This window comes from Protopterus annectens, chromosome 3.part0, assembly GCF_019279795.1.
Source record: "Protopterus annectens isolate FY-2018-M chromosome 3.part0, PAN1.0, whole genome shotgun sequence".
Taxonomy (NCBI): domain Eukaryota; kingdom Metazoa; phylum Chordata; order Ceratodontiformes; family Protopteridae; genus Protopterus; species Protopterus annectens.
Window position 1 is genome coordinate 1,344,137,675 of NC_056731.1, and position 25,198 is coordinate 1,344,162,872.

The 25,198-nt window shown below is 41.7% G+C and overlaps 1 protein-coding gene across 1 annotated transcript in view; it reads right to left on the bottom strand.

Annotated features, from left to right (window-relative positions):
* TRAPPC8 (trafficking protein particle complex subunit 8) overlaps positions 1-25,198 on the bottom strand; it is a 3,178,250-nt gene that overhangs the window by 1,274,124 nt on the left and 1,878,928 nt on the right. The window contains exon 18 of the mRNA XM_044065843.1: positions 11,836-11,993. Coding sequence (XP_043921778.1) covers positions 11,836-11,993 — 158 coding nt within the window. The remainder of the gene's footprint in view (positions 1-11,835; positions 11,994-25,198) is intronic.

Genomic DNA, 25,198 nt, shown 5'->3' on the forward strand with positions numbered 1-25,198 from the left:
TGCCCCATGTCGAAATGAGTTGTGTGAAGACCTTCGGATGTAACCTCCACTCGTGTGGATCTGTGAAATTCCTGCTTAGGCTGTCCGCCAACACATTGTCTTTGCCTGGAACAAACTGGGATTGTAACTGGATGTTTAGGCTCAGTGATTTTTCCCAAAGATGCATTGTCAGTCTGCAAAGGGGGTAAGAGTGGGTGCCCCCTTGCTTGTTTATGTACCACATCACAGTGGTGTTGTCTGTCCGTATCAGTAAATGGCCTTGCTGAAGTTGGTGTTGAAAGGCCTCGATGGCATGCATTACTGCCAGCATTTCCTTTTGGTTTATATGCAGATGTGTTTCCTTTGGAGACCATTGTCCTTGTATACATCTGCCTTCCATGTGCGCCCCCCATCCAAGGTCTGAGGCATCTGTGGTCATGGTCTGTGTTATCTGTGGTTTTTTGAATGACATACCTGTGTTTGCCTGGCTCACCGAGGCCCACCATAGGAATTCCTTTTGTAGGCATGGAATGAGCGGTATGATTGTCTCCAAGTTGTTGCTGTGTTGAGACCAAATGCTTTTTAGGTACCATTGAAGCTTTCTCATGTGTAGTCTTGCTAATGGAACCAGGAGAATGCAGGATGCCATGTAACCCAGGGCCTGTAGGAATCTCCTTGCAGTCATCTGGGTGAGTTTTGCTAAACCTTTGAAGTAATGAGTTAACTTCTCTTGCTTGTCTTCTGTCAGGTAAGCCATTTGAGAGGCTGTGTCTAGTTTGGCTCCTAAGAAGATTATTTGCTGGGATGGCTGCAGTCTTGACTTTTGGAAGTTGACTGTGTATCCCAGAGCTTGAAGTAATCGTATGACATAGTCCAAGTTTTTTGTCAACATCAATTTGGCGTCCGCTTGTATGAGGCAGTCGTCCAGGTATGGGTAAATTTGTATCCCCTGGAGCCTGCAATGAGAAATTACTGAAGCCAGGCATTTTGTGAATACTCTGGGTGCAGTAGATAAGCCAAATAGCAATGCAGAGAATTGATAATGCTCTGGCCCTGCAAGAAATCTGAGGTACCTTCTGCAGCTGTGTCTGATAGGGTCATGCAGGTATGCCTCCTTGGGGTCCAGAGTAATCAGCCAAGACCCCTTGCCCAGCATGGGAAGGAGTTGCTGTAGAGTCAGCATTTTGAACTTTGGTACTATGAGAAAGGTGTTTAATGCGGACAAGTCCAGTATTGGTCTCCATTGAGATTCTTTTCTTGGAACAAGGAACAGTCTTGAGTAAAACCCCTGGTCTTGTTCTTGTTGTGGAACTCTTTTTATTGCTTTCATCCGAGTCAGCAGAGTGATTTGCTTGATAGCCTCTGCCCTCTGGTTTTGTGGTAGGTTTGGCATGCCTTGTTTTCTTGGCAAGGTATGAAAATGGAACCTGTACCCTCGGTCTATAATGTCCAAAATCCATTTGTCCTTTGTCAGTCTGTGCCAATTTTCTGCAAACAGAGATAATTTCCCGCCCAAGGGAGCTTCTATTTGTTCCCTGGTAGGCGGAAGTAGAGGAAAGTCATTGAGATTGTGGCTGTGGGGCAGGTGAAACCCCTGCGCCACTTCTTTGGTTTCCTGGCTGCCATTGTCGTCCCCTGTAAGGGCCTCTGTATTGGCCTCTTCCTCGGCCATGTCTGTTTTTACCCCTTTGAAACTTTTCTGGATTAGGAAAGGACCAGTTTTTTGAAGGCCAATTCCTACTGAATCTGGGGGGTTGAACCTGGAGGAAATCTTTCACCGTCTGAACTGATTTTGCTTTTTCTTCTATGGTCTTTAACACATCCTTAGCATTAGCACCAAAAAGCTTGTTCTTTTCCAAAGGTGCATCCAGAAGTTTTGCATTTACATGATCTGATAGAGGTTGATCTTTTAACCACGCATGTCTACGAATGACTGCCCCTGTCATAGCTGCCCTACATGAAGCTTCCAGTGCATCATATCCACACTGCAGGAAGTGATTGCTTACTTGCTGAGTGTTATGTACAGCTTCCTGCAAAGCCTTCCTGTCTAAAGGATCAGGAGTGGCTAATGTTTTTTGTAAATCTTCTAACAGGAAATCCTGATATTGTAACATATGAAAAAGGCAATTCAAAGCTCTCATAGACAAGGTAGTGGATGTGTAAACCTTTTTGCCCCATCTCTCTAATGACCTAGCTTCCCTGTTGGAGGGCAATGGATTTTTAGAGGTGGAAGCTGAAACTCCTTTAGGCCCCTGTGAAATAGTTTCCAAATCAGCAGTATGGGCCCTGAATAAATGGGAATGAGTTTCTGGGACCCTGTAATACCTGTCTGGCTTGGCTGGAGCAGGAGGAAGAGAATCAGGGGTAGCACTAGAGTCAGAATATAAATCACCCAAAACATCAAGTACAGGAGGAATAGCTAAGGGCCTGTGCTGGGGCTTCTTAAGGAAAGTCCTAAGGCGTTTTCTGGAATCAGAATATTCCTGTCCTTGCCACTTGAAAAGTTCCCTCATGGTATGCAGAACTTCCCCAAAAGAAATATCCTCAGGAGGGGAGGCCGAGGGGATGGAATCTTCTGCAACCGAGTCCTCATAGGTCTGGAAGAGCTCTTCCTGGCTATCAGAGTGGACAGAGCCCTCAGAATCTTCATGTGAAGGAATAGGGTCAGAGGGTTCAATCCGGGGCCTTTTATCAGAAGGAGGCTGGGATCCTCTCTCAGGATGGGCCTGTGAACCTCTAATCATAGAAATTAAGTCAGCAGCCATGGACATAACTTGTGTCTCTGGAGTAGGCTGAGGTAAGGTTTTAGTAGTAAGATGCTTTGTTTTGCTGGCTGCCTTAGCCCTAGTGTAGGCCTTAATAGACATGGCCATAGGAGGCCTGGCAGCTCCACGTGCAGGAGTGATCTTGTCTACAGCAATGGTCTCGGGCATTTCCTCGGTTTCGGTATCCGGAGGAAAATCGATAACTGGCGTCGGAGTGATGTCCGGAATCGGAGTCATCGGTAATGTGGTGTCTTCAGTTCGGAGCGGTGGAGAGACCGTCTCAGAGGGAACCGGAGCACTTGCGCTAGGTTTTGGCGTGGAGTCGGTGGTAGACACGGGCCGAGGATGTCGGTCCCGGTCTTTTCGCTTCTTGGGTGTTTGTGATGTCGGAAGTTCCGATGGCATGGTGTAAGCAAATTTATCACCGAAAAAATCTTCAGCGAACTCCGCCCGGCGCCTGAGAGTGCGCTTGTTGAAGCAAGCACAGGCTACACAGGCCAAGACGTCGTGGTCTGGGCCAAGGCAAGGAAGACAGTAAGAGTGGAAATCCTTATGAGGTATTTGTTTACCACAAGAAAGACAATTGTTAACTTTTTCAGTAATTTCTGACATCGGCTGAGGCAAGAAAAGGTCCCCAACGGGGTACTTAGCTTTTTTGATGACTTCGGTATCGAAGAATACAGGAGCTGACCGACCGGCACTTGCGAACTGCTTCTGCTTCGGGCACCGCGCGGCAAGAAAGACTGAAGAAAATGGCGTTGGCTGATGCTTATGTACTCCAGACGCTCTGACGTCGGAGAGAAATGCGACATCAGCCGACGTCGGACCCAGACTTTGGAATCCGGCCGACCGAGGGCTGCCTGAGGCAGGACAACCCACATGTTATGACTGCAGTTGCATTCTTGAAGGACATCTGATTCAGTTGTCTGCTGCAGATTGTGGCAAAAAGATCTGTTTAGTACCACACTGAGGGACTTGTCCAAGAAGGCCTCCCTGATTAACATCCACACACGAAGGTCTGCCCTGGATCTGCTCAATGTGTCTGTCACTTTGTTCCTTTCGCAGGGAATGTAACCTACTCGAACAACAAGAATGTGTTGAATGGCAAATTGCCATGCCATCAAGGCCAACCTGCAAAGACAGTAAGACTTGGTTTCTTCCTGCTTGTTTATGTACCCCATGACTGTGCTGCTGTCTGTGAATACTAAGAGGGGGTATGGGGTCCAAAGGTGATTCAAGGCCTGGAGGGCTAGAATCAATAATCTCATTTCCTTGACATTTACATTGTCTTTCCTCTCCTTGGAAGACTAAACTCCTTGGCTCAAAAGTGTCTGTGTGAAGCTACTGCAAAGGGAGAGGAACCAGAAATGGTACTCCAGGATTGAGGGAGATCTGCTTGATCCACCAATGTGGCTCCTTCCTGATGCATGGCAAGAGAGGAATAAGGAAGTCTAACAGGTGGCAGTGCTGAAGCCACATTAAATTGAGATATTACTGTATATTTCTAATGTGGAGTATGGCATATGAAAGTATTGGAGTGGTTGATCTCATGAATCCCTGGGCTCTCAAACAATCTGTTGATGTGGTCCATCTGTAAAGGAAGAAGGTTGTAAAAGAACTGTGTTAAGAACAGGACCTTCATCCGAAGACAGAATGTCACTGCCTGATCCTGTACACTAGGAAGATCATGTCTTGGAAGGGGGTCAAAACTTAATTTTTTCAGACTCAGAGTGAATCCTAAACTGAGAAGGTGGCTCATTGTGGAATCCAGATCCTTCATAAGGGAGATTTGAGAAGTAAATCGTCCAGATAAGGCAATATTTGGAGCTAGATACTTAGTGAATACCCTTTGGGCAGAAGAAAGACCAAAAGGAAAAGATAAAAACAACTGAAAATGTGATGAAGATAGTGAGAGAATTATAAGAATTTCATGAATACAGGATAGATAAGGATGTGCAGGCAAGCATCTTGGAAACCTAAACAGACTAGGAAGGCCTGTGGGAGGATCATAGCGAAAAGGGATTGGAGAGTTAACATTGAGAAAGGTGTTGAGAAAGGAAAAATTCAGAACTGGTCTCCAGGAGCACTTTTTTCTGGGACCAGGAACATCCTGGAGTAAAATTCTGTGCCACACAGACAGGGGAACTTGCTAAATAGTTCCCTGCAGTAAGAGTTTCTGTAAAAAAGGAAGATGATAAAGTGAATGATTTGTGGGCAGCTGAGAAAGGAGAAATGAGTTCCAGGCCATTCTGTACCCCTTTCTTACAACAGAAAAAAAACACTTGCCTGACGTTACCTCAGCCAGGTCAGAAGAGAAAGCTATAGTCTTAGAAATAGGTGAATGGGAGGAGGTAGAGAGAAATAGTCTTAAAGTTGGGGGTTGGTTATCATAAAATATAGGCTTAGATCCCTTAATGTTTAGACAAGAAAGTTCATCCAATGTTGAATAAAGACCTGCTTAAACCCTTAACTGGATTGCTTTTTCCACCTGGAAAGAGGACTATTTTTGCTAAGTTAGCAGTGGCCAGAAGCCAACATTCTGAGCAGTTATCCTTATTCCTAACCTTTTACTTTGTCCTACTGACTGTTGAATCTGCAGGTTGGGACACCAGATCAGTGTTTCACAGACTTCACTGTATTTTGAACTGTCCTGTCTTGATTTGTCTAGAATCTTAGCATGTTGTCCTTTTGCCATTTCAGGGCTGCTTTTGTTCTCTTTTAACCAAAGGGCCAGCTTTAACATGATCATTTATTTGGGATTTAGGCACATGGAAAAGGAAAATCTAGTTCAGGCTTTGTATAACCTTCCCCTCTTCCTGAAGGTCTTAAACCGATCCTTAGCTTCTGATCAAAAAAGATTAAGTTTGTCCAAAGGATAATCTAACAATTTGGCCTTGACATCCTCTGGTAAGGAATGAAGTCTTACCAAGAATATCTACAAATGACAGACCCTGATTAGAGATTCTGGAAATGCGTCAGCAGCATCAAACATTCACTTGATAGAGTGCCTGGCCATTTGACAGGCAGAATTAAAAAGAGGTAACGCAGATGATGAATTGTTGGACTCTGGCACGGCATTAATAACTTCACCCAGGTCAGATGACATAGAAGGTACTTTGTCATACTGGCCTAACAATTAGCCATAAATGCCAAGGTAGCAGAGGTATAAATCTTTTCTCCATACCTATTCATGGCTCTGTTATCCTTACCTGTGAGCAATTAATTGGAGAATGGCAATAGTTTAGTGGGTTTCTTGGTAAAAAGCAAAATCACAGCAGAATCAGAAGAGGGATTTTTGCAAATAAACTTCTGGTCTTCAGGAACCTTATAAAACCTATCTAGTTTCTTAGGCGCAGGAGGCTGGGATACTGGGTTCATAGAAGCATTAATAAAGATATTCAGAAGGGCTTTGAGGACAGTGGATACGTCAGCAGGCATGGAGGACTACCCACACCCAAAAGGGCTTAACATCTCTGCTGAGAGTCAAAAAGACTTGAATGTTGTCTTGGAATACCAGTTTGTGTAAGAGATCTCTCAGCCAAGTGAGAGACTCCTGACACTTTGGAAAAAAAAAATACAGACTCTTCAAATATAAGCAATCTAAATACGGAAAAAATGTGGATATCCTGTAGCCTGAAATTAGCTGTAACTGAAGCTAGATACATTGTAAACATGCTTGGTGCAGTAGAAAGTTTAATGGGTAAGGCAGAGAACTGATAATGTGATCCAGATACATAAAACCTTAAGAAATGCCTGAAATCTGGATGAATGGGATGTGATAAGCATCTTTTAAATATAGTATTATCAGGAAACTTGAATGAGCAAGAAGAGATAACAGGTGATGAAGTGACTGCATTTTGACTTTGGGCACAATCACAAATAGGTTTAGAAAAGAAAGATCCAGTCTTGGTTTCCAAGCATTTTCTTTCTTTGGCACTAAAAACATCCTAAAATAAAAACCTTTCCCAACCTGAGAAAGAAGAACCGGTTCTATTACTTCCTGAGACAGCATGGGTTGAAGTACATGGGGGAAATAAAAGTCTTTCTGGTGAATGAGGAATTACTTATTGAAAAGGACGGATTTCCTCCTGCTGCCATCTGAACCTTGATGAATGATTTTAAGAACACATTTGTCTGAAACTATCTGTTGTCAAAGGAAAAAAAAAAAAAGAGATTAAGATTTTCTGAAACGGTTAAGAGATTGCCAGGGTGCAGTGCAAGGAGGAGTGTATATCTCATAGCTTTGCATTTAATAAAGTGTTTTAGCGTTGCTGAGCTGCTTTTTTGTTTGACTATTGCTGCGCTTTAGCGACTTCGGCTTTACCATGGTTTACCTTCTTTTGTTGTCGACATTCTGGAAATAGTCTCAGAGAATCTCAGAGAAAGAGAAACTTCACAGGCAGCATCAGAACTTGAGCTCACCTCAGAGTCTGAGTAAGAAACTGAATAGAAACCCCCATTTCTATCTGTTCATCTTCCTGTCCAGATTCAGAGTCTTGATTTTTTTTTCCAGGAAAAGAGGTAACCCTCTTTCTTTTACCAGAGATCACCTTATAAGAAGGATCAATAGTCTGAATTAAACCCTGAGCCAGACCCAGTAATTTACTCCTGTCTAAAGAAATTTAAGGAGTAGATACATATTCAGTTTTTAGACATGCATGTAGGTGTGTGCGTGAATGGGTGTGCCTTCTTTGAAGGTTGGCCCTCGGGCTGGCAACTCGGCACCATAAACATCCACTGCCAATCATTAGCGGACCGGAGTTCTGCTGTGGCGACCTCTAACCGGGAAAAGCCGAAAGATACATATTCAGTTTTTGGTTTCTTTTTGACAGGAAAAATTAGGCTAGTGGTGTTAATGGCAGGAGCAACTTCCCCAGGGATGGGTACAACAGGGAAGACTTTCCTGTTCCCACTCTCAGGACCAACAAGAGTCTCTCCCTTGTCCACTGAGGGGACCCCAACAGCTGCAGAACATGTGGCTAACCCCTGGTCCACAGTGGCTGTAGGTGTTACACCAGAGGGACCAAGAGTAAAAGATACGTGGTCTGAGGAACAAGCTATGGTCACAGCAAAGTTTATCTCCTGCTGCTGAGGCAAACTGCTAGCCTGCTGTGATGGCAAAGGCTGTTTGCTTAACTTTTTATCATCATCATCATAAAACAAATTCCAGATTTGCCAAAACTGAAGCTTACTATTCCCCAGCCAAAAGGAAGTAGTCTCTCTATAGCAAAACATGTGAAGCATACACCATAGTCTTATACCATTATAGTGTCCCTCAAGATTCTACTAGACACCCAGTACAATTACCAAGATACAGAGAGGCAAAAACTACAGGTAATTGAAAAGCACGTTCAATACACCTTCTGCATCTTTCAATTAAGACGTTTCTGAAGCAAAATATTAATCCATCACACTGTCCAATTAGAGGGCTGCAGATGATTGCAATGACCAGTCTTACAACTCACTGACTATGCTTTATTATTCCACTTATAAGAATCACTCCCTGACAAAAGACTAATCTTTCATACTATTGTGTTGGAGAGCTACACCCTTAATAATGCAGGGTATCACCAGTCAGGAAATTTTACTCTTCGATGTGCTTGCACAGGTGGAGTACAGGGATAAAGCCATGGCTGCAGCTTAGGCAATTTGAGTTTGAATATCAGCTTGAGCACTTGATGGCAAATGCAGCAGTGATGGGCATGTCCATCTTTGGAAGGCAATGTGTATGCCCAGGGGCACATGTCCACAGTCTGATCTCCCTGGTGCAGATGGGGAACAACGGTGTGTTGCCTCTTGTGTGCATCAGGGAACATCCTGCTGATGCCAGCCCCTTGCAGAAGTGGGGGACAGTTCAACAGTGACAACAACTGCACAGCTCAACCACAGGTAGTTTTTGCTGGGTGGATGAAAAGGGAGTATGGTTAAATAAAGAAAAAGAAACAAAATGAATCATCCTTGCCCTCACAGTCAACCCTCTTACATGGTGAAAGGGAAACAAATAGGTTAAATGATGAGAGTGGAATAATGGTTGGCAGACGGCACGGCAGGGACAAAGAGGTGCAAACAAAAAATATTCCTCTACGCAGCATGAGAGCTATCAAGAAAGAAACTAATCCAGCAAGAAAATTAAATTATATCCATCTGAGGATGGGGTGTTACTCTGATGACAGAAATACTTTAATCAGTTTGATATGGTGGAGTCCTTTCACAGTTGCATTACGCTATTTCAGTGCCCTATCTTCACGATAACTGGATTGGTAAGATAGCATGCTATACACTCAAATTTTGGGCGGAAGCCCTATGAAGCATATAACACAGAAAAGGTATGTGAAACCATCTCTGAATTTGATGACTGTATTTAACTAATAGTTCACGGTAAATGTATGAATTAATAACCAAGTGGGTGTCTCACATATTGCCAAATTCTCAGAAAAAAATCATAAACAGCAAGTTGACTCTGGCAAAGTGCACTATGACTGTCCCTTCAAAAGGTTTACTTTTGAAATCAATGCCAAGTCCAAAATGGTAAGCTACTCAGATGGAAAAAAATGTTTTTCCTACTGGAGAGCCCAAAATAATAAAGTGAAAGGCAACAAAAAAGTAGATCAGCCTTTCCAATTACCCTGTTTATTATTGGAAATAACAAGCAAACAACTGTATTTCTGGAATCAATTTTATATAAACAAACTGCTCCAGTATACTACTAGGATGAGTCAAAAAGCAGCAGAATCTTTTGGATCATGAAAGCATTCAACCAGATTTTACACATGAAGTATTACTGAACAAACCTATCTTTAATTTTAAAAAAGCGGTTGAAGAATTCACAGCACGTAATGCCTGGCTGCAAAATGTACTGGAATGGAGCCTTGATAAGTCAAGTGACCCAAGTTTAATCAGCAGTTCCCATCACCTTTGTGGTTTGCTCATTGCTTGACAGGTGTGAGCAGAGATAGGGCAGCATTAAAAAAAAAAAATCACAAACCATCTCTGATGGCTAAGGCGCACTGTCCTAGTTGTGGGGTGGGACAGCTGGCCGGGAAGGGGCTGATAGCTGACAGGTAGTGGGGCAAAGTGAGCAAAGAAAAAAAAAAGACAGAATTCATGGCATATTACAGATGCAATATCCAAAAAGAACTCGCAAGTACAGCTGGTGCAACAGGCCAAAATACTTCACAGCAATTCAAGAAAATCGGCCAGCACCAAAAAAGTAAATTAATCCAAAGGAACATTTATTGTGGCAAACCGGTTTGACTGATTTTTAACTGTTTGGGGTGCCACAATAAATATTCCTTTGGATTAATTAACTTTTTTGGCACTGGCCGGTTTTCTTGAATATAACAGATGCAGCAGTGAAACTTTCCAGCTCAGCTTTCAGCCAAAAAAAAAAAATAATTTTCCAAGTAAGGAATTTTAAACACACTGTAAACACAGGTTCGAATTAATGCTTTCTCAATTTCCAGAACAAAGATTATTCTAAAGGGGTAAACAAGCATTCTCTTTCAAGTGCACAAAAAAACATACCTTTCATAAAAAGCTTTAAAATTATATATATATGTGTGTGTGTATATATATATATATATATATATATATATATATATATATATATATATATATATATATATAGTAGAAAAGAGTAGATAGGGTGTCTCACGATCACGGCCATGTCAAGCAAATCAAAACAATAAGCAAGGCAGACCCTCAAAAATAAATAAATAAATAAAAAGCTTAAAATAGCAATCTCAGAAAAGTAATCTAGGATCTGATGATGTTGCAGCTGTAGTGACTAATGGGCACGTGCTTCAAACCAAATAAAAATCTTATATATTTTGACAATTTGTTTGAGAAGAATATTTCCTCATTTCATACAGGACTTGCTGCAATTGTTTTGATGGACTAACACTTACATTTTACAAATTTCTAATGCTAACATCTCCTTAAAACCTCTTTTCCCATTACTATGACTTCTCTATCACTTACCTCTTCCTTTTCCTCCCTCAAGCTCCATATTCTAGCCTCATGTCCATCCCTTGTAATAACTACATTCATCCAAGTATCACATGGTTAATTAACAATCAAGTTACTTCCTGTTTGACAATCTACATTGCTTACATAAGCTGCTATGTGACCTCAATTATTTTTAATTCTGCACATTTCTACTGTGTTTTTATATGCCAGGCTGAGCCTAAAGTGGTCCATCAAGACGAGTGCTCTATCCTGGTCAACAAATGAATGAATGAATTAATAAAAAATAAACAAATGTAGCATCCAGATGGTGAGAAGAAGATTTTACACAGTGAGATGCAGCATAGTGTTTTTGTGTTAGAATATAAGGTCCTCCCTGACTGGATGAAAAGGAACTGCAAAGCGTTCTCCACGAAATGATGAAACCACTGTTGTGTGGCCCAAAGCAGAGCTACCTGAACAAGATTATTTTCTTTTGCTGCCTTCTAATGCTTTCTAACAAAAGATTAGGAGGAAACTACTCAGCAAATAAAGTTGCCATGGTTTTGGTGGGCACTGCTACTGCTCCAAACCTTGGGCTGCCTTCCTTCCATACCACACATAAGCATCTAAATTCCAGAAGGACAAGAGGATGTAAATGATTTGAAATTATGATGGTAGTATTACTTAATGAGATAAGAGGGAGCAATGTCAAGCAGTAACACTTACCTTCCAAAGTGTACACACTTTGTACCTTTCACAAAATCATTACAAAAAGGAAAGGAAAAGAACTATGAAGCACAGGACTGGATGTAGCCTCACAGCCTAGTATTTGAGTGACACATCAAAAGCTGGAAGAGATGCATTTACCTCCTAAAAGTCTGAGCTTGAGATCTAAGAACTAGAAGCACAACACACACTTAGAAAGGAGATGCTAGTTATTATCCACTGCAAAGGTCCACTTGAAGTAAGATACGTCTGACTCATCTACAAAGAAATATGAACAGTTACTCCACACTATTTCTCTTTCTGGCATATATACAAAGAAACATGAAACATTTAACATTTTTTAGTAATCCAGAACAAGACTGCGTCAAACATGTAATATAAAACAAAAGATCCTTTATACTTCTGTGCTATAATGTACCTCCAATAATGGCATTGGTTCAGTAATAATGGGATCCAACCGATGATCAGGACCATATCTGACTGAGGTTTTTTCTTCTTTAGTGTTATTAAGACGAGGGCCCTGGATTTCTAAATCTTGTTTCCCACGTACTGACAGGAAATTGTTCATAAATTTTCCTTTAAAGATATGTAAACAAAAAGAATAGAAATAATTCAAATCAATTGTCAGATTACAACAATTTTATACAACATACAAAAGTTTTTAAGAGAGATTCACAAACAGTTAACATGTTGTGTTCCTGTCTGCAAAAATTGTAGTCAAAAAGTCAAATTATTTTCAAAGGTTTCTCTTATAAAAGATTACAACACTTAAACTATAGCCAGCACCAGTCATCAGTGCCCATCTCTAGGACCTTTAGCAGCTTCACCCAACATCTGATACTACCATCCCAAGACCAAACTCACTATTCTATACGAAAAGTCAGGTACTTAACATATGCTGTAGAGCATATACATCCTCGTCAACAGCAGGACTAATACTGCTATGCAGCTTAGGGTCTGAAACTTTTTCACGTTACTACCCATTCCCCTTTTAAACTTAATACTATGCAAAAACAGCTTCTTTTTAACTTCTAAATTATGACACACTAAGGCAAAACAGAAAAAAATGGAATGATAGCAATAAAGATCTATGAACCATATTAGCAAGAAGGCAGAGTAAAATAGGGTAGGAATACTGAGGACAGGTCTGCTCGTTCAGATCTAATATTGCTGCAAGATTTTTTTTTTTTTTTTTTACACATATGCATCTACTATGAGGAGATCCAGCCTTAACAGCAACAGGACACAGTCTCAAATTTATCCTCCTGAATGAATATCTTTAATAAAAAAATGTACTCATTTTAATTAGAATACTTTTAAAACTACTTTTACATATTTGCTGCATGCAAGCCACAGTACTTTTTTTTCTGTATGCAAAATAGTCGTGTGTCTTTTGGCTTTTCCCGGTTAGGGGTCGCCACAGCGGAACTCCGGTCCGCTAATGATTGGCAGTAGATTTTTACGTGCTGGCTTGCTGGGTCTAACGCACAACCTTCAACGAAGGAACGCCCATTCACGCATGTCGACACACAGAAGATGCTCTACCTGAGAATCGAACGGGCAACATCTAACTGTGAGGCGACAACGCTACCGCAGCACCACCACCGCAGTACTCTGTATGCAAAATAGTACTTATTGAAATTGTTATCAGATCAGTTGCTTGATTATCGGGAAAGACCAACTGTGAATTCTCAGCCCATGTCCAGGGGAGGCCCAGGGATAAAAGCACCAAAGTATTATAAAAACATTTTAAGAGCAATAATTTTAGTCTTCAAAAATAATGCAAAGATCAACAGTTTAGATAATTATACCAAATTAGACAATGTGAAAACATTGGTTAAAAACAGATAACTTATATGATAATGTTTTAATATTTACACAACTTATATGACAATGTTTTAATATTTAGAGAAACGTTTGCCAGTTTACTGACAAATTAAAGGTTAAGTTAGTATAACACAAACAATAACGGCAATACGAAGTGAGAGAAAAAAAAACAGGGTTATGGCATATTTAGAAAGAGTCTCAGAAAGGGGGAGAGACATTGACTGTAAGCAAATAAGGGAGAGTAAGGAGGTGCAAAGTATGAACAGATGCTTGTTTATATTCAGGGATATAGTTTATCTTGAAGGTAAAGCAAGAACAGAGCCAGATTTTGGATGGGAAGGCTTTTAGAATGTTTTTAAAGGGCTGGAGGGAGGGTACTGACCTAATGGATACAGGTAAGGAATTACAGGCCTTAGCAACTTGGTATGAATACAGACCATGTCCAGCAGATTAAGTTTGTAGAAAGAGGAGTTTTTGGTCACTGGATCAAAATGAAAGATTAGGAACATACTTGTGTAGAATGGTATTTACTTGCTGGACAAGCATATGGATGCCGGATAATTTAATAGTTGGTAAGAAGCTGTGTGTATGACAGCTGATGGGGTATTTCTAACCACTTTAGGCTTTTTAGTGCTATATGGTGGTGGGTTCTGAAAGTGGCATTTGCTGCAAATTTATTCACTTTATTAAGCATAATTCAGTTTTTGATTTTTGCGATGCATGGAGGTTAGCAAGGATAGGAGCGCCATCAAACAGAGACACGAGGAGGTGAGTAGCGGCAAGTGTAGTTTTAGTTGCACTGGGTAGGACATTTTTGGCTCTGTAAAGCATTCCTAGTTTATGGTGAGTTCTTTAATGTAATTTTGTAAATCCAGGTCACATTTAAGATTCATCATCCACTGCTATCCCTAATAATTTGTTATGAAATGTGACTTCAATGGCTGTTTTATTAAGAGAAAGGATTTTAAAGTTTATTTTTACATGAAAAGAGGATTGTTTTATTTATTTATTTAACATGTGTTAACCAGGAAAGTCCGACTTGGAATGAAGCCAATTTTCAGCAGAGGCCCTGGGAGAAACGCTCCAGATGGTTAATAAGGTATCATGGATCACCTCCAGATTGGGGAGAAAAGAGAAGTTATTCTTACCATAACGTTCCATCTGTGTTGTTGATCTTCATTCATTCTTGACTGTTGGGTTTTGGTTCCATCCTCGGAACCTAATCAGCCTTTGTATCAAGCTGAGTCTCCTGATTGGAATACAGCTGTTAAATATTCTAATACCTTAATAATCGAGGCTGAAAAAGGGTCAATTCATTCTTCACGAGACCCAAAGCACAAATCTGTTCCATTTACTAAGATAAAGTTTCCTGGTGGATGGTTTATGAGAAGCCAGAAGTATCTTTTGTACTGGGAAAGATATTTTATTCTGCCTGGCAATTACTGGAAAAATTACTGGAAGTGTAGGTACCAAGGCGTCAGCTTGAGAATTTGTAGGTTGGGATGGACCAGCCCCTTACGGATGAGACAACAGCTTTGGAATTGGGTCCAGAGTCCATGGAAGGTGAACTAGGTAGGCCAGAGAACGAGGAATCAGACTTGCCAGGACCCAATAAGGTGCAATGAGGATCACTTTGCTTCTCAACCATTGGGCTTTCTTCAAAAACTGGGGAATTAGGGGGAAAGGAGGAAGAGAGTAAAACAGTCGCAGGGACCAATCGTGTAGGACAGCATCTCTCGGGGACTCCCCCGAGGGAGGGACAGGGCAAAGTAGCTGCCGCATTTGTGGTTTATGGGAGATGCAAGCAGGTTGCAGCAAGGCTGACCCCATCGATGAAAGATCTTTATCGCTACACTGGGATTGAGAGACAACTTGTGAGGAAGGAGGATGCATCTGTTCAGTTCATCAGCAATCACGTTGAAATTCCCCAGAATGTGCATTGCTATAAGAAAGCGGTCGGAGGTGATCGCCCACTGCCACACTCTTAGGGCTTCCTGACAAAGGGTAGGATCTGGTTCCTCCTTATTTGTTGATGTACCAGACTACCGAAATGTTGTCTGACTGGATAGCAAATGTCCCTGAAGGAAGGGCAGATTGAAATACCTGCACTACTAAGAGCACCACCCTTAGTTCTAGGACGTTGATATGCAAATTGGGTTCTAAGTGGGACCAAGTGCCTTGGACTATTTTTCCCTGAAAAGGCCCCCCCCAATCAGGGATGCATCCATGGTCACTACGGCCTTGACCTGAGAGGCTGAAAAGAGGTGACTCCATAATTCCTCTTCTGATGTGATCCACCAATTTAGATCCTGCTTGCATCAGTTAGTTATGTGGATTGGATAGGACATCAGATGTGTTAACAGAGACCACTGTGATGTGAGGAGCCACTGAAGCAGCCTCATGTGGTACCTTGCCAGAGGAACTAGGGTGATTGTTACTGCCATGGATCTCAGGAGCTGTAAGACTAAATGAGCCAGGACTTTGTCTTGAGAGAGTGTCACTTGAAGCTGTGATCTTAACCTTTTCAGTCTGTGAACAGGCAGAGCAGCCACACAGGATTTCGTGTTGAATGCTGCTCCGATGAATTCTGTCTTGTGTGGGTGATAGCTTTGACTTTTCCCTGTTTACTGATATGCCTAAAAACTCTGGCAGCTCTAGAACATAGTCCAAGGCATGAAGTAGTAGATGCCTGGTGGGGCCGGTGAGAAGCCAGTTGTCTAAATATGGAAACATGCGGAATCTTTGCAGCCTTAAGTGAGCTGCTACCACTTCCATGCATTTGGTGAACACCCTGGGGGCTGTGGTGAGAGCAAAGGGCAGTGCTCAAAATTGGCAATGACTGGCTCTGAGCCGGAAGTGGAGGTATCTTCTGGAGCACTTGTCCATTTTTATGTAGTAATACACATCCTGAAGATCTATAGAGCACATCCAATCGTCTTTCTCCAGAAACGGAAGGATAGACTGTACCATGACCATCCAGAATTCTGTCTATCGAACAAACTTGGTCTCCAGTCTTCTGTCTTTTTTGGCACTAAAAAGAATCTTGAGTAAAATCCAGATCCTATTTGGTCTGGTGGGACTTCCTGGATAACACTTTTCTGAAATAGCTTTTGAATTTGATGTGCTGCTGTATCCCTCTGACTGGGTGGAACGTCGGGGATTCGCCTTTGTGGTCTTGGATAGAGATCAATGGGGATAAGATAACCTCTGGTAATTATCGTCTGCACCCAGGAATCTGATGTTACTGAGTGCCAGGCTAAGTGGTGCAGAGATAATCTTCCTCAACTGCCTCCAGAGGCAAGCAATTGGGCCGCTGCTCAGGAGCGCTGGTACAGTTGTTGTCCAGAGAAAGAATCTTGGTAACCCTGATTATGTGGGCCCCCTCTGCCATGGGAGGGGTGTCTTCCTAATGAGTTCCCCCTCTGCCCCGGGGGAAAACTTGCCACGTGTGTCCCAAAAAGGCCCTTGGGACTTTCTGAACCACCCTCTGATTCCTGGAATAAGGTGGTTGAGGAATAGAAAAACGCACGCCTACAGCAGAAAGGGTTCTTCCCATCCTTCTCACACCTGGCTAATGTGTCTCTGACCTTTGGGCAAAACAATGTGATAACAACCGGAGCACTGACAAAGGAAGACTTGAAAGGGTCCGCAAAGTCACATAAGGGCATCCAGGCATGACGCCTAATGACAATGTCTGTACCCGCTGCCCTAGCAGTCCCTTCGGCTGTGTCTGCAATACGCCTCATGGGCAAGTTTGATATAGATTCTTGAGTCACAAGGTGGTAGCCAACCTTACTGCGTTTCTCGTCAGACACTGCCCCTGCCAAGGTCCCTGACAGCTCAGTGATCAAGTCCCTTTGAAGATGGGTGGAATGTGCCAAGAAATTCAACGACCATATTGCAAAGGTCGTTGAAGCATAGACCCACTTCCCAAATTTGTCCATCATTCAAGACTCTCAGTTTGGAGGATGGACAGCAGGACTCTCCTCTGTGAGTGCCTTCTTTGTAGCAGTCGCTACCACCATAGCATCTACCCCTAAACCTTTAGACCAGTGGGGTTGATCTTCTGCTGCAGAGAGAATTTTGTCCGATCTGGGAGAATTGGCTCTATAGAGTCAGGGGCCCCTCCAAGCACGCTGCACAATGAGTTTGACCAATTCACCGGCAAGTTGGGTCACCTAAGAAGAAGGTCAGGCACGAAAAGCCTGCAAGAAGAGAGATTCCTCGAAGGAAGGGTTGGTGGGCTTCCAATCACCCCCCTGTTTCAAGATTTCCAGGATGTCTCCGAAGGAGACATCTTCAGGGGGTGACCATGAGGACCCTTCCCCTTCATCATAGTCTGTATCCTCAGTGAGAGATTTTTCTGGAGAATCTAAGTGCTTTCTCTTGCACAACCCCTTATGGGTTGGCTCCTCAGGGGGAAGGTCTGAGGAGGACTCCGAAGAGAGGGTACCCTGCAGTAAGGTGTCTTGCGGCTCTTGGGCCTGCTGCCCCAGTGTTGCAGACTTTGACAGCTGCGAGCCAGAGGATACATAGATGTGACACTCTGATGTGGATGGTGTCAACTGCATGCCTGATGAGGTGAGAGCTCTCACCATAATCTGAAAGGCAGGCCTGCCTGAAGAGGGATGGGAGCCCAGAACAGAGAAAGACAACCTCGGAACCAGGGTCACACCCCACTCTGATGAGCCCACCTCCAGAGAAGGAGCCTTGAGAGGACTTGGAACTGTCAAAAAGCACTAAGAACCGTAGACAGCACCATGTAAAAAAATCGGTGCCAAAATAGGAATCCCGGAGCAGACAGCCTAGTCATTGTCCCATGGATGGGGTTGGCGCCGACTGAGCCGAGGATTACAGAGTGGGTTCCAGAACCAAGGTGAGGTCCACCATTGGTACCGAAGTAGTTGGCACCGGAAGTGGCGAAGTTGACGGCTCCAAGACCTGCTGAAAGGCTGAAGGAGGAAGATAATTTGGAGTCCTTGGAGAGTAGACCTTGGCTCTGGATGGGAGGGAGGTCCTAGACAGGCCTGGAAGGCCTCTGGCCACCAACAGCTGATCCACTAACCTAACTACACCAAGCTCCAAAAGGTCCCTGGTGGAATGAATAGACATCCCCAAGGGTAATTCTGGACGTTCAATAAATGGACTCAACTGTTGACCAAAAAAAGGGTCAACAGATATGGGGTACTAATCCTGGGAAAGGATTCGACCTTCAGCACTGCGGCCGGCTGACCAATTGTTGGTGCTGGATGAGAAGTGACCAGTATTACTGGGAAAACTACTGTTGGTGCCAAGAGGGTCATAGGTACTGATGAAGGGGTCAGTACAGAGGTAATTTTTATAGGCTCCATAACAGTTGTCGGCACTGTGGGGGAAGTTATAGGCTTCGGTTTCAAAACGGGTTGTCAGTGTCGGTTTTGAATGTTTAGGCTTCAGTTCCGAAGAAGGAACCTGGCCTTTTGAGGATTTCGAGTCAAGAGATTTAGGAGATGCCAGAACAGAGTGGCTCCTCCTTTCTGATTCTTTCTTGGGAGACTTTGAGATCTACACCTCAGACAAAGCCTCACTAAAAGGGCATTTTAACAGCCCTTGAGGATCAATTTGTTGCACCGCTCTGCCAGGGTTCGAGCACTGAAACCCTTGCAGAGTTCACACAGCGGTTGGACTTCTAAATGTGGCACCCCCAAACAATAAACACAAGAAAGATTCCTGTCTGAGTAGAGCATCTTTCTGCCACATTCCTCACACTGCTTAAATCCAGTTGCACCCTTATGTTTCTCTGCCATGTTCAATCAGAAGTAAATGTACGTACAGCCAAAAAACTTTTACACACACACACACACACACACACACACACACACACACACACACACACACACACCACAAAAGCATTAAGAAAAAACAAGAAAGAGATTTTTTTTAAAGGGTCATATCAACGATGTTAAATAAAATTCCCAGAAGGGGTGTATAAAAAAAAAGGGGGGGAGGGAATACCAACAATGGTATTAAAAATTACCAGAGGTAAGAGGGAAGGGAGGGGTCTATACCAGTGAGAAATACCAGGGTAAAAAGGGAAGAAATATAACACTCACATTCAGTAAATATCAAAGTAACCAGGAAAACTAAGTTAAAGACAAGTTTAGAGTTAAGGAAATACTCTTAAAGACATTTATGAAAAAAAATTAACACTTAGCTTGAGAGCATGACTGACATGTCCTAAAACTCATGCGGCAAACGAGATCTGAAGAGAAGAGAGGCACTTTGGGTAGCCTTAGCTTGAGAGTTTCTGGCTGGCGCAAGCTTGATACAATGGGCGAATCGGCTCCGAGGACAGAACCGAAACCCAATAGTCAAGAATGAAAGAAGATTGACATCATCAGATTTTTTTTGTGTGTGTGTGTGGGGGGGGGTGAGCATAAATTATGCATTACAAAACCATGTTTCAGTAGCTGTTAACTCTTCCTGAATATTTTTTTTTTTGAGATGTGCCAGGCTGTCAATCATTTACAGGAGAATACAGTAGTGGTGGTTCAATGGGATTACAGACAGCTGTGAATTACTGTTTTAAACACCAATCAATGTAATATTAACACTCTGGATTACTTCAAGTAACAGTTACTTTAATTGACAGTAAACTCTTGTACACTGTAAACTTCTTCTTTCAGCTTTTCCTGGTTAGGGGTCGCTACAGCAGATCACCTTGTCCGCTCATGACTGGTAGTGATGGTGAATTTATTTCAAGTATTCTAAATATCATCATTGACGGGAAATTCAAAAGTAATATGATTAAAGCAAATATGATAAATACTGCGGATGTAAGCAAAGGACAGTTACATGACTGTAGTGAAATGACAAATGCCATGCCTTGGTGAGGGTGTTGTGGGAAATAAAGTGTCTGAGAGTTACAAGCTGAAATAAAGTGTCTGACAGTTACAAGCTGGACAGTGTAAGAAACTTCTCTGTGTGGAAGATTTTCAGTCCATATATTTCTAGTTAATCACTGTATATTAATCAGATCAGACAATAGTAGTAGAAGTAGCGAACGTAAACTCGTCAAGTCAAAAAGCAATAATAGAAAATATATAATTCTACAGCATTACTAAGTATTCGAAAGTAATCCAAGCAAGGCAGGCCATCTGTTTCCAGTCAAAAATCCTTTATTAAGTACACAGACAAGCGATCCACGTAAAACAAAAAAGAGTAATAATTTCCTCACAAGCTTTCTAAATATATATATACTTTTTATCAGGCATGGGAGTGGTTTATTGTGCTGTAAAACAAAGTGTTATTGGTACACATGTTAAATTCACATCCCTTCTCCCATCAGTGTGACATTCGAGCTGGTCCTGCCCTACCTAGTAGCTGTCATAATAATATATAGCCCTAATGTACTTTAATGGTACATCTTATTTAACCAAATTATTAAGTATATTATTAAGTCTGTGATTTTATCCAAGGCAATATACTACATGACTGGAAATATATCAACCTTAGTTCATTTTGGAATAAAAAATTATATATAAATATATACATATACATTTTGCATGTAAAAATCAGTTTCTATTTTCATAACCTATTGTTAACAAAGATCACTTTCGTCCTTCCTAGACTTCTTCAGGTCTGTGTACAAGAACCCTAAAAACCTATATAATTGTATAATTAGTTAGTATTGTTATTACCATCATTTTGAATAAAGTGGAAAAAAGAGAACCAGAAAAAAATAAAAATAAGACAAAATGTATGTATGATGATGGAAACAAAATATACACTTACATTTCAAATGATTTAAAATGGTATTTAAAACCAATTTGTAGAAAAAAAAAAATAATAATAAAATAAATTACAATTAGTCATGTAAACAATGTGGCAATGTTCTAAGTTCCAGTGCACTTTTAATTGAAACGTAGTAGTTTAGTCCAGGCTTTCTAAAAGAGTTCAGCTTTAATTGTCACATGAGTTCATGTTTCTTCAGAATATTCGGGATGGGTGACATCCCGAATATTCTGGAGAAACATGAACTCATGTGGCAATTACACCCATCCTGAATATTCTAGAGAAACATGAACTCATGTGGCAATTAAAGCTGAACTCTTTTAGAAGGCCTGGACTAAACAACTACTTTTCAATTAAAAGTGCACTGGAACTTAGAAAATTGCCACATCGTTTACGACTAATTGTATTTTATTATTTTTTTCCCTACAAATTGGTTTTAAATACCATTTTAAATCATTTGAAATTTAAGTGTATATTTTGTTTCCATCATCATACATACATTTTGTCTTATTTTTATTTTTTTCTGGTTCTCTTTTTTCCACTTTATTCAAAATGATGGTAATAATACTAACTAATAATACAATTATATAGGTTTTTAGGGTTCTTGTACACAGACCTGAAGAAGTCTAGAAGGACGAAAGCGATTTTTGTTAACAATAGGTTATGAAAATAGAAACTGATTTTTACATGCAAAATGTATATGTATATATTTATATATAATTTTTGATCGCAAAATGAACTAAGGTTGATATATTTCCAGTCATGTAGTATATTGCCTTGGATAAAATCACAGACTTAATAATCTACTTAATAATTTGGTTAAATAAGATGTACCATTAAAGTACATTAGGGCTATATATTATTATGACAGCTACTAGGCAGGGCAGGACCAGCTCGAATGTCACACTGATGGGGGAAGGGATGTGAATTTAACATGTGTACCAATAACACTTTGTTTTACAGCACAATAAACCACTCCCATGCCTGATAAAAAGTATATATATATTTAAAAAGCTTGTGAGGAAATTATTACTCTATTTTTGTTTTACTTGGATCGCTTGTCTGTGTACTTAAAGGATTTTCGACTGGAAACAGACGGCCTGCCTTGCTTGGATTACTTTCGAATACTTAGTAATGCTGTAGAATGACATATTTTCTATTATTACTTTTTGACTTGACGAGTTTACGTTTGCTACTTCTACTACTGTCTGATCTGATTAATATACAGTGATTAACTAGAAATATATGGACTGAAAATCTTCCACACAGAGAAGTTTCTTACACGGTTTTGTTTTTAGACCCACTACACTTTAGTGGGTTGTTTTGAGACTTTGGGGATACCACGGAGATTACTTGTTTTTAGAGTTACAAGCTGGAATACATTACCATGGTCCTCTGTTCTTTTGCTTTCATCATAATCTATCATCAAAAGCACACACAGAACATAGTAGTGTATGTGTTTGACATTAACAAGATTAAACATGTTATTGTAGCCATTATAGGTTCATAGGTTCATACTAGGCTATCTGCCCTAGGGCATTTATAAGCCTAGCCAGAGTATGCTTGGCTTTCGCCACCCATTTTAAATTAATTTTGCTATGCTCTTTTTTGAGGTTAGTATACTGTGCCTCTGTCTAACAGTGACACAAAGTGATACCCGGGGTAAACCTACGATCTCCCATCCACTCATCAAGATTCCTCTTGAAGAGAGTCAATGAGGGACTCTGCCTAACCTGGACTGGGATTTTATTCCAGAGTGAAGGGAGCCTCTGGGTTATGTATCTGTCCCTCCAGCATGTCCTATTTATTTCCGTGCTGAGGTTCAAGTCTCTCGAGTGCGTAGCTCGATGGGATTTGGATTTTTTGAGGTGCAGCATGTCTCTTAATTCCGGGTTGGACATGGCTTTATACGTCAGGCACAGATCGCCTCTGAGCAGGCGGTATGCCACTGAGTAGAGCTGGAATTTCTTTAACCGGGCAGCATATGGCATCTGTTTGAGCCCTTTGACCCTCTTGGTGAGGTACTTTTGGGGTCTTTCCAGTTGCTGCAGGTGTTTGGTAAGGTACATCCCAAAAGGGGCATTGTACTCAATTATGGGCCTGATGAGGGATGAGTAAAGAGGCACGATGACCTCCCCTGATCTAGATGTGAATCCCTTCATGATTAGGTGGGCTATATAAAATGTTTTTCTAACCACTTTGGCCACGTGGCTGTCAAATGAGAGATTGCTATCAACTTGGGTCCCCAGGTCCCCAATTACTTCTTCTGTACTTAATGGATTACCACCTATGTGGTAATTTGTGGGCACTTTGTTTTTGCCAAAGGGGATGACTATACACTTACACTTTTTGGTGTTTAGCTTGAGGCCATGGTTCTGGCACCAGTTGTGTGTTTCTATGAGGCCCTTTTGGAGGATGCTTGTGTCGGCTGGAGAGTCGATTATGGCGCCCAGTTATCTGCGAACTTGGTCAGCCACAGTCCTTCCGTGTTGGCCTGTACCTCAGAGAAATATATACCAAACAAGAGCGGTCCCTGGACTGAGCCTTGTGGGACGCCACTTGTAACTGGTTTGGAGTCTGACATGGCTCCAGCAATTCTAACCATGTGGGTTCTGTCCTTGAGCAAGTTTGCAACCCATCTAGTGACATAGGGGTTTATATTTAAGCTGGTGAGCTCATCTATAATGCCCGAGTGGGGTATTGTATCAAAGGCTTTTGCGACGTCCAGGTAGGCTGTGTGGACCACCTTCCGTTCGTCAATGGCCTTGGTGACGGTTTCAAAGAAGTCGACCAGATTTAAGAGGCAGGATCTGCCCTTAACAAAGCTGAACTGGGTAGGATCCAGTATCTGTAGGTCCCCAATATCTTTATTTATGAGGTCCATGATGATCCTTTCCATAGCTTTGCAGACCAAGCTAGTCAGGCTTATGGGGCGATAGTTTCCAGGGTCCGTTGAGGCACCACCTTTGTGGAGAGGGACCACTGTTGCTGTATGCCACTCTTTGGGTACATATCCTGTAGTAAGGCTGAGACTGAACAGTAGTTTTATGTTTGGGTTTAGCTCTTCTTGGAGTTCATGTAGAACGCAGCCCGGGACACCGTCTGGTCCCATTGATGCTGTGTTTTTTGCTTTGGAGAGGGTGGCTCTTACCTGAGCATCTGAGATGTCAGGGGGGGCAAGCACTCTGCTGGGATAGATATTTGCCCTTTTGGTGGGGTGTGGGGGGGGGGGGAGTTTGCGCTGAACCTGTCAGCTAGGATGTTGGCAATGTCTGTGGGTTCGGTGTATTTTTTGTCATTTTGGACTAATTCTGAGCATAACTGGGAATTTCCACCCAGGTTCCTAACATAACTAAAGAAAGCCTTGTGATTATCCTTAGCGTCCTGTGCAATTTTTCTCTCCAGGTTCCTAACATAACTAAAGAAAGCCTTGTGATTATCCTTAGTGTCCTGTGCAATTTTTCTCTCGAAGCTGGCCTTAGACGATTTTATGATATGTCTTTTTTTCAATGAAACGCCAGAAACGCACAGAATGGGACTGCCAAGTGTGAAAGCAAATGACAATTACTTGAGAACTGTTAAATGACTGATGATATGGCTTTTTCTAGCAAGTACCGCAGGTCTCTGAGAATAACAGGTGCATAACTATACGACTTTTTTACAGCCAGGGGTGGTCTGTCCTTTCAGAACTGATATATTCCATTGCAACAGTATGTCTGTGGAAGATGAAGGTAATTTTTGCTATATGTTTAGAAACACAATGAAAACACAGGCAATGCTTTGGCGTTTAAACTATTACTTTTTACTTGTTTAATTGGATAACCAGGGTAGCACACCTGATCAAAAATAGCCAATTTTAGTCACAACCTGGAAAAAAAGCCAAACAATTGACTGTGCAGCAGTTGGAAACATAACAAAAAGGATCATAAGAAGCACAAGGCTGATCAGTTTAATGACTGTGTGCCTTGCCAAATAACCACCTTCATGGTCTTTCCTCCTTATTCAATAAGGGTGAGGACAGTTAGTACAAATGTAAATTTGAGGATATTCATCCAGTCATCCAGGTTATGTATAAAGGAGGAGTCACACTGCTTGACTCGCAGAAGAAACCTATTCAAGAGCAGGGGAAGATGCAGGGTGATGAACCTCTCTATCATGTTTTATTTATTTACTGGTGTAGG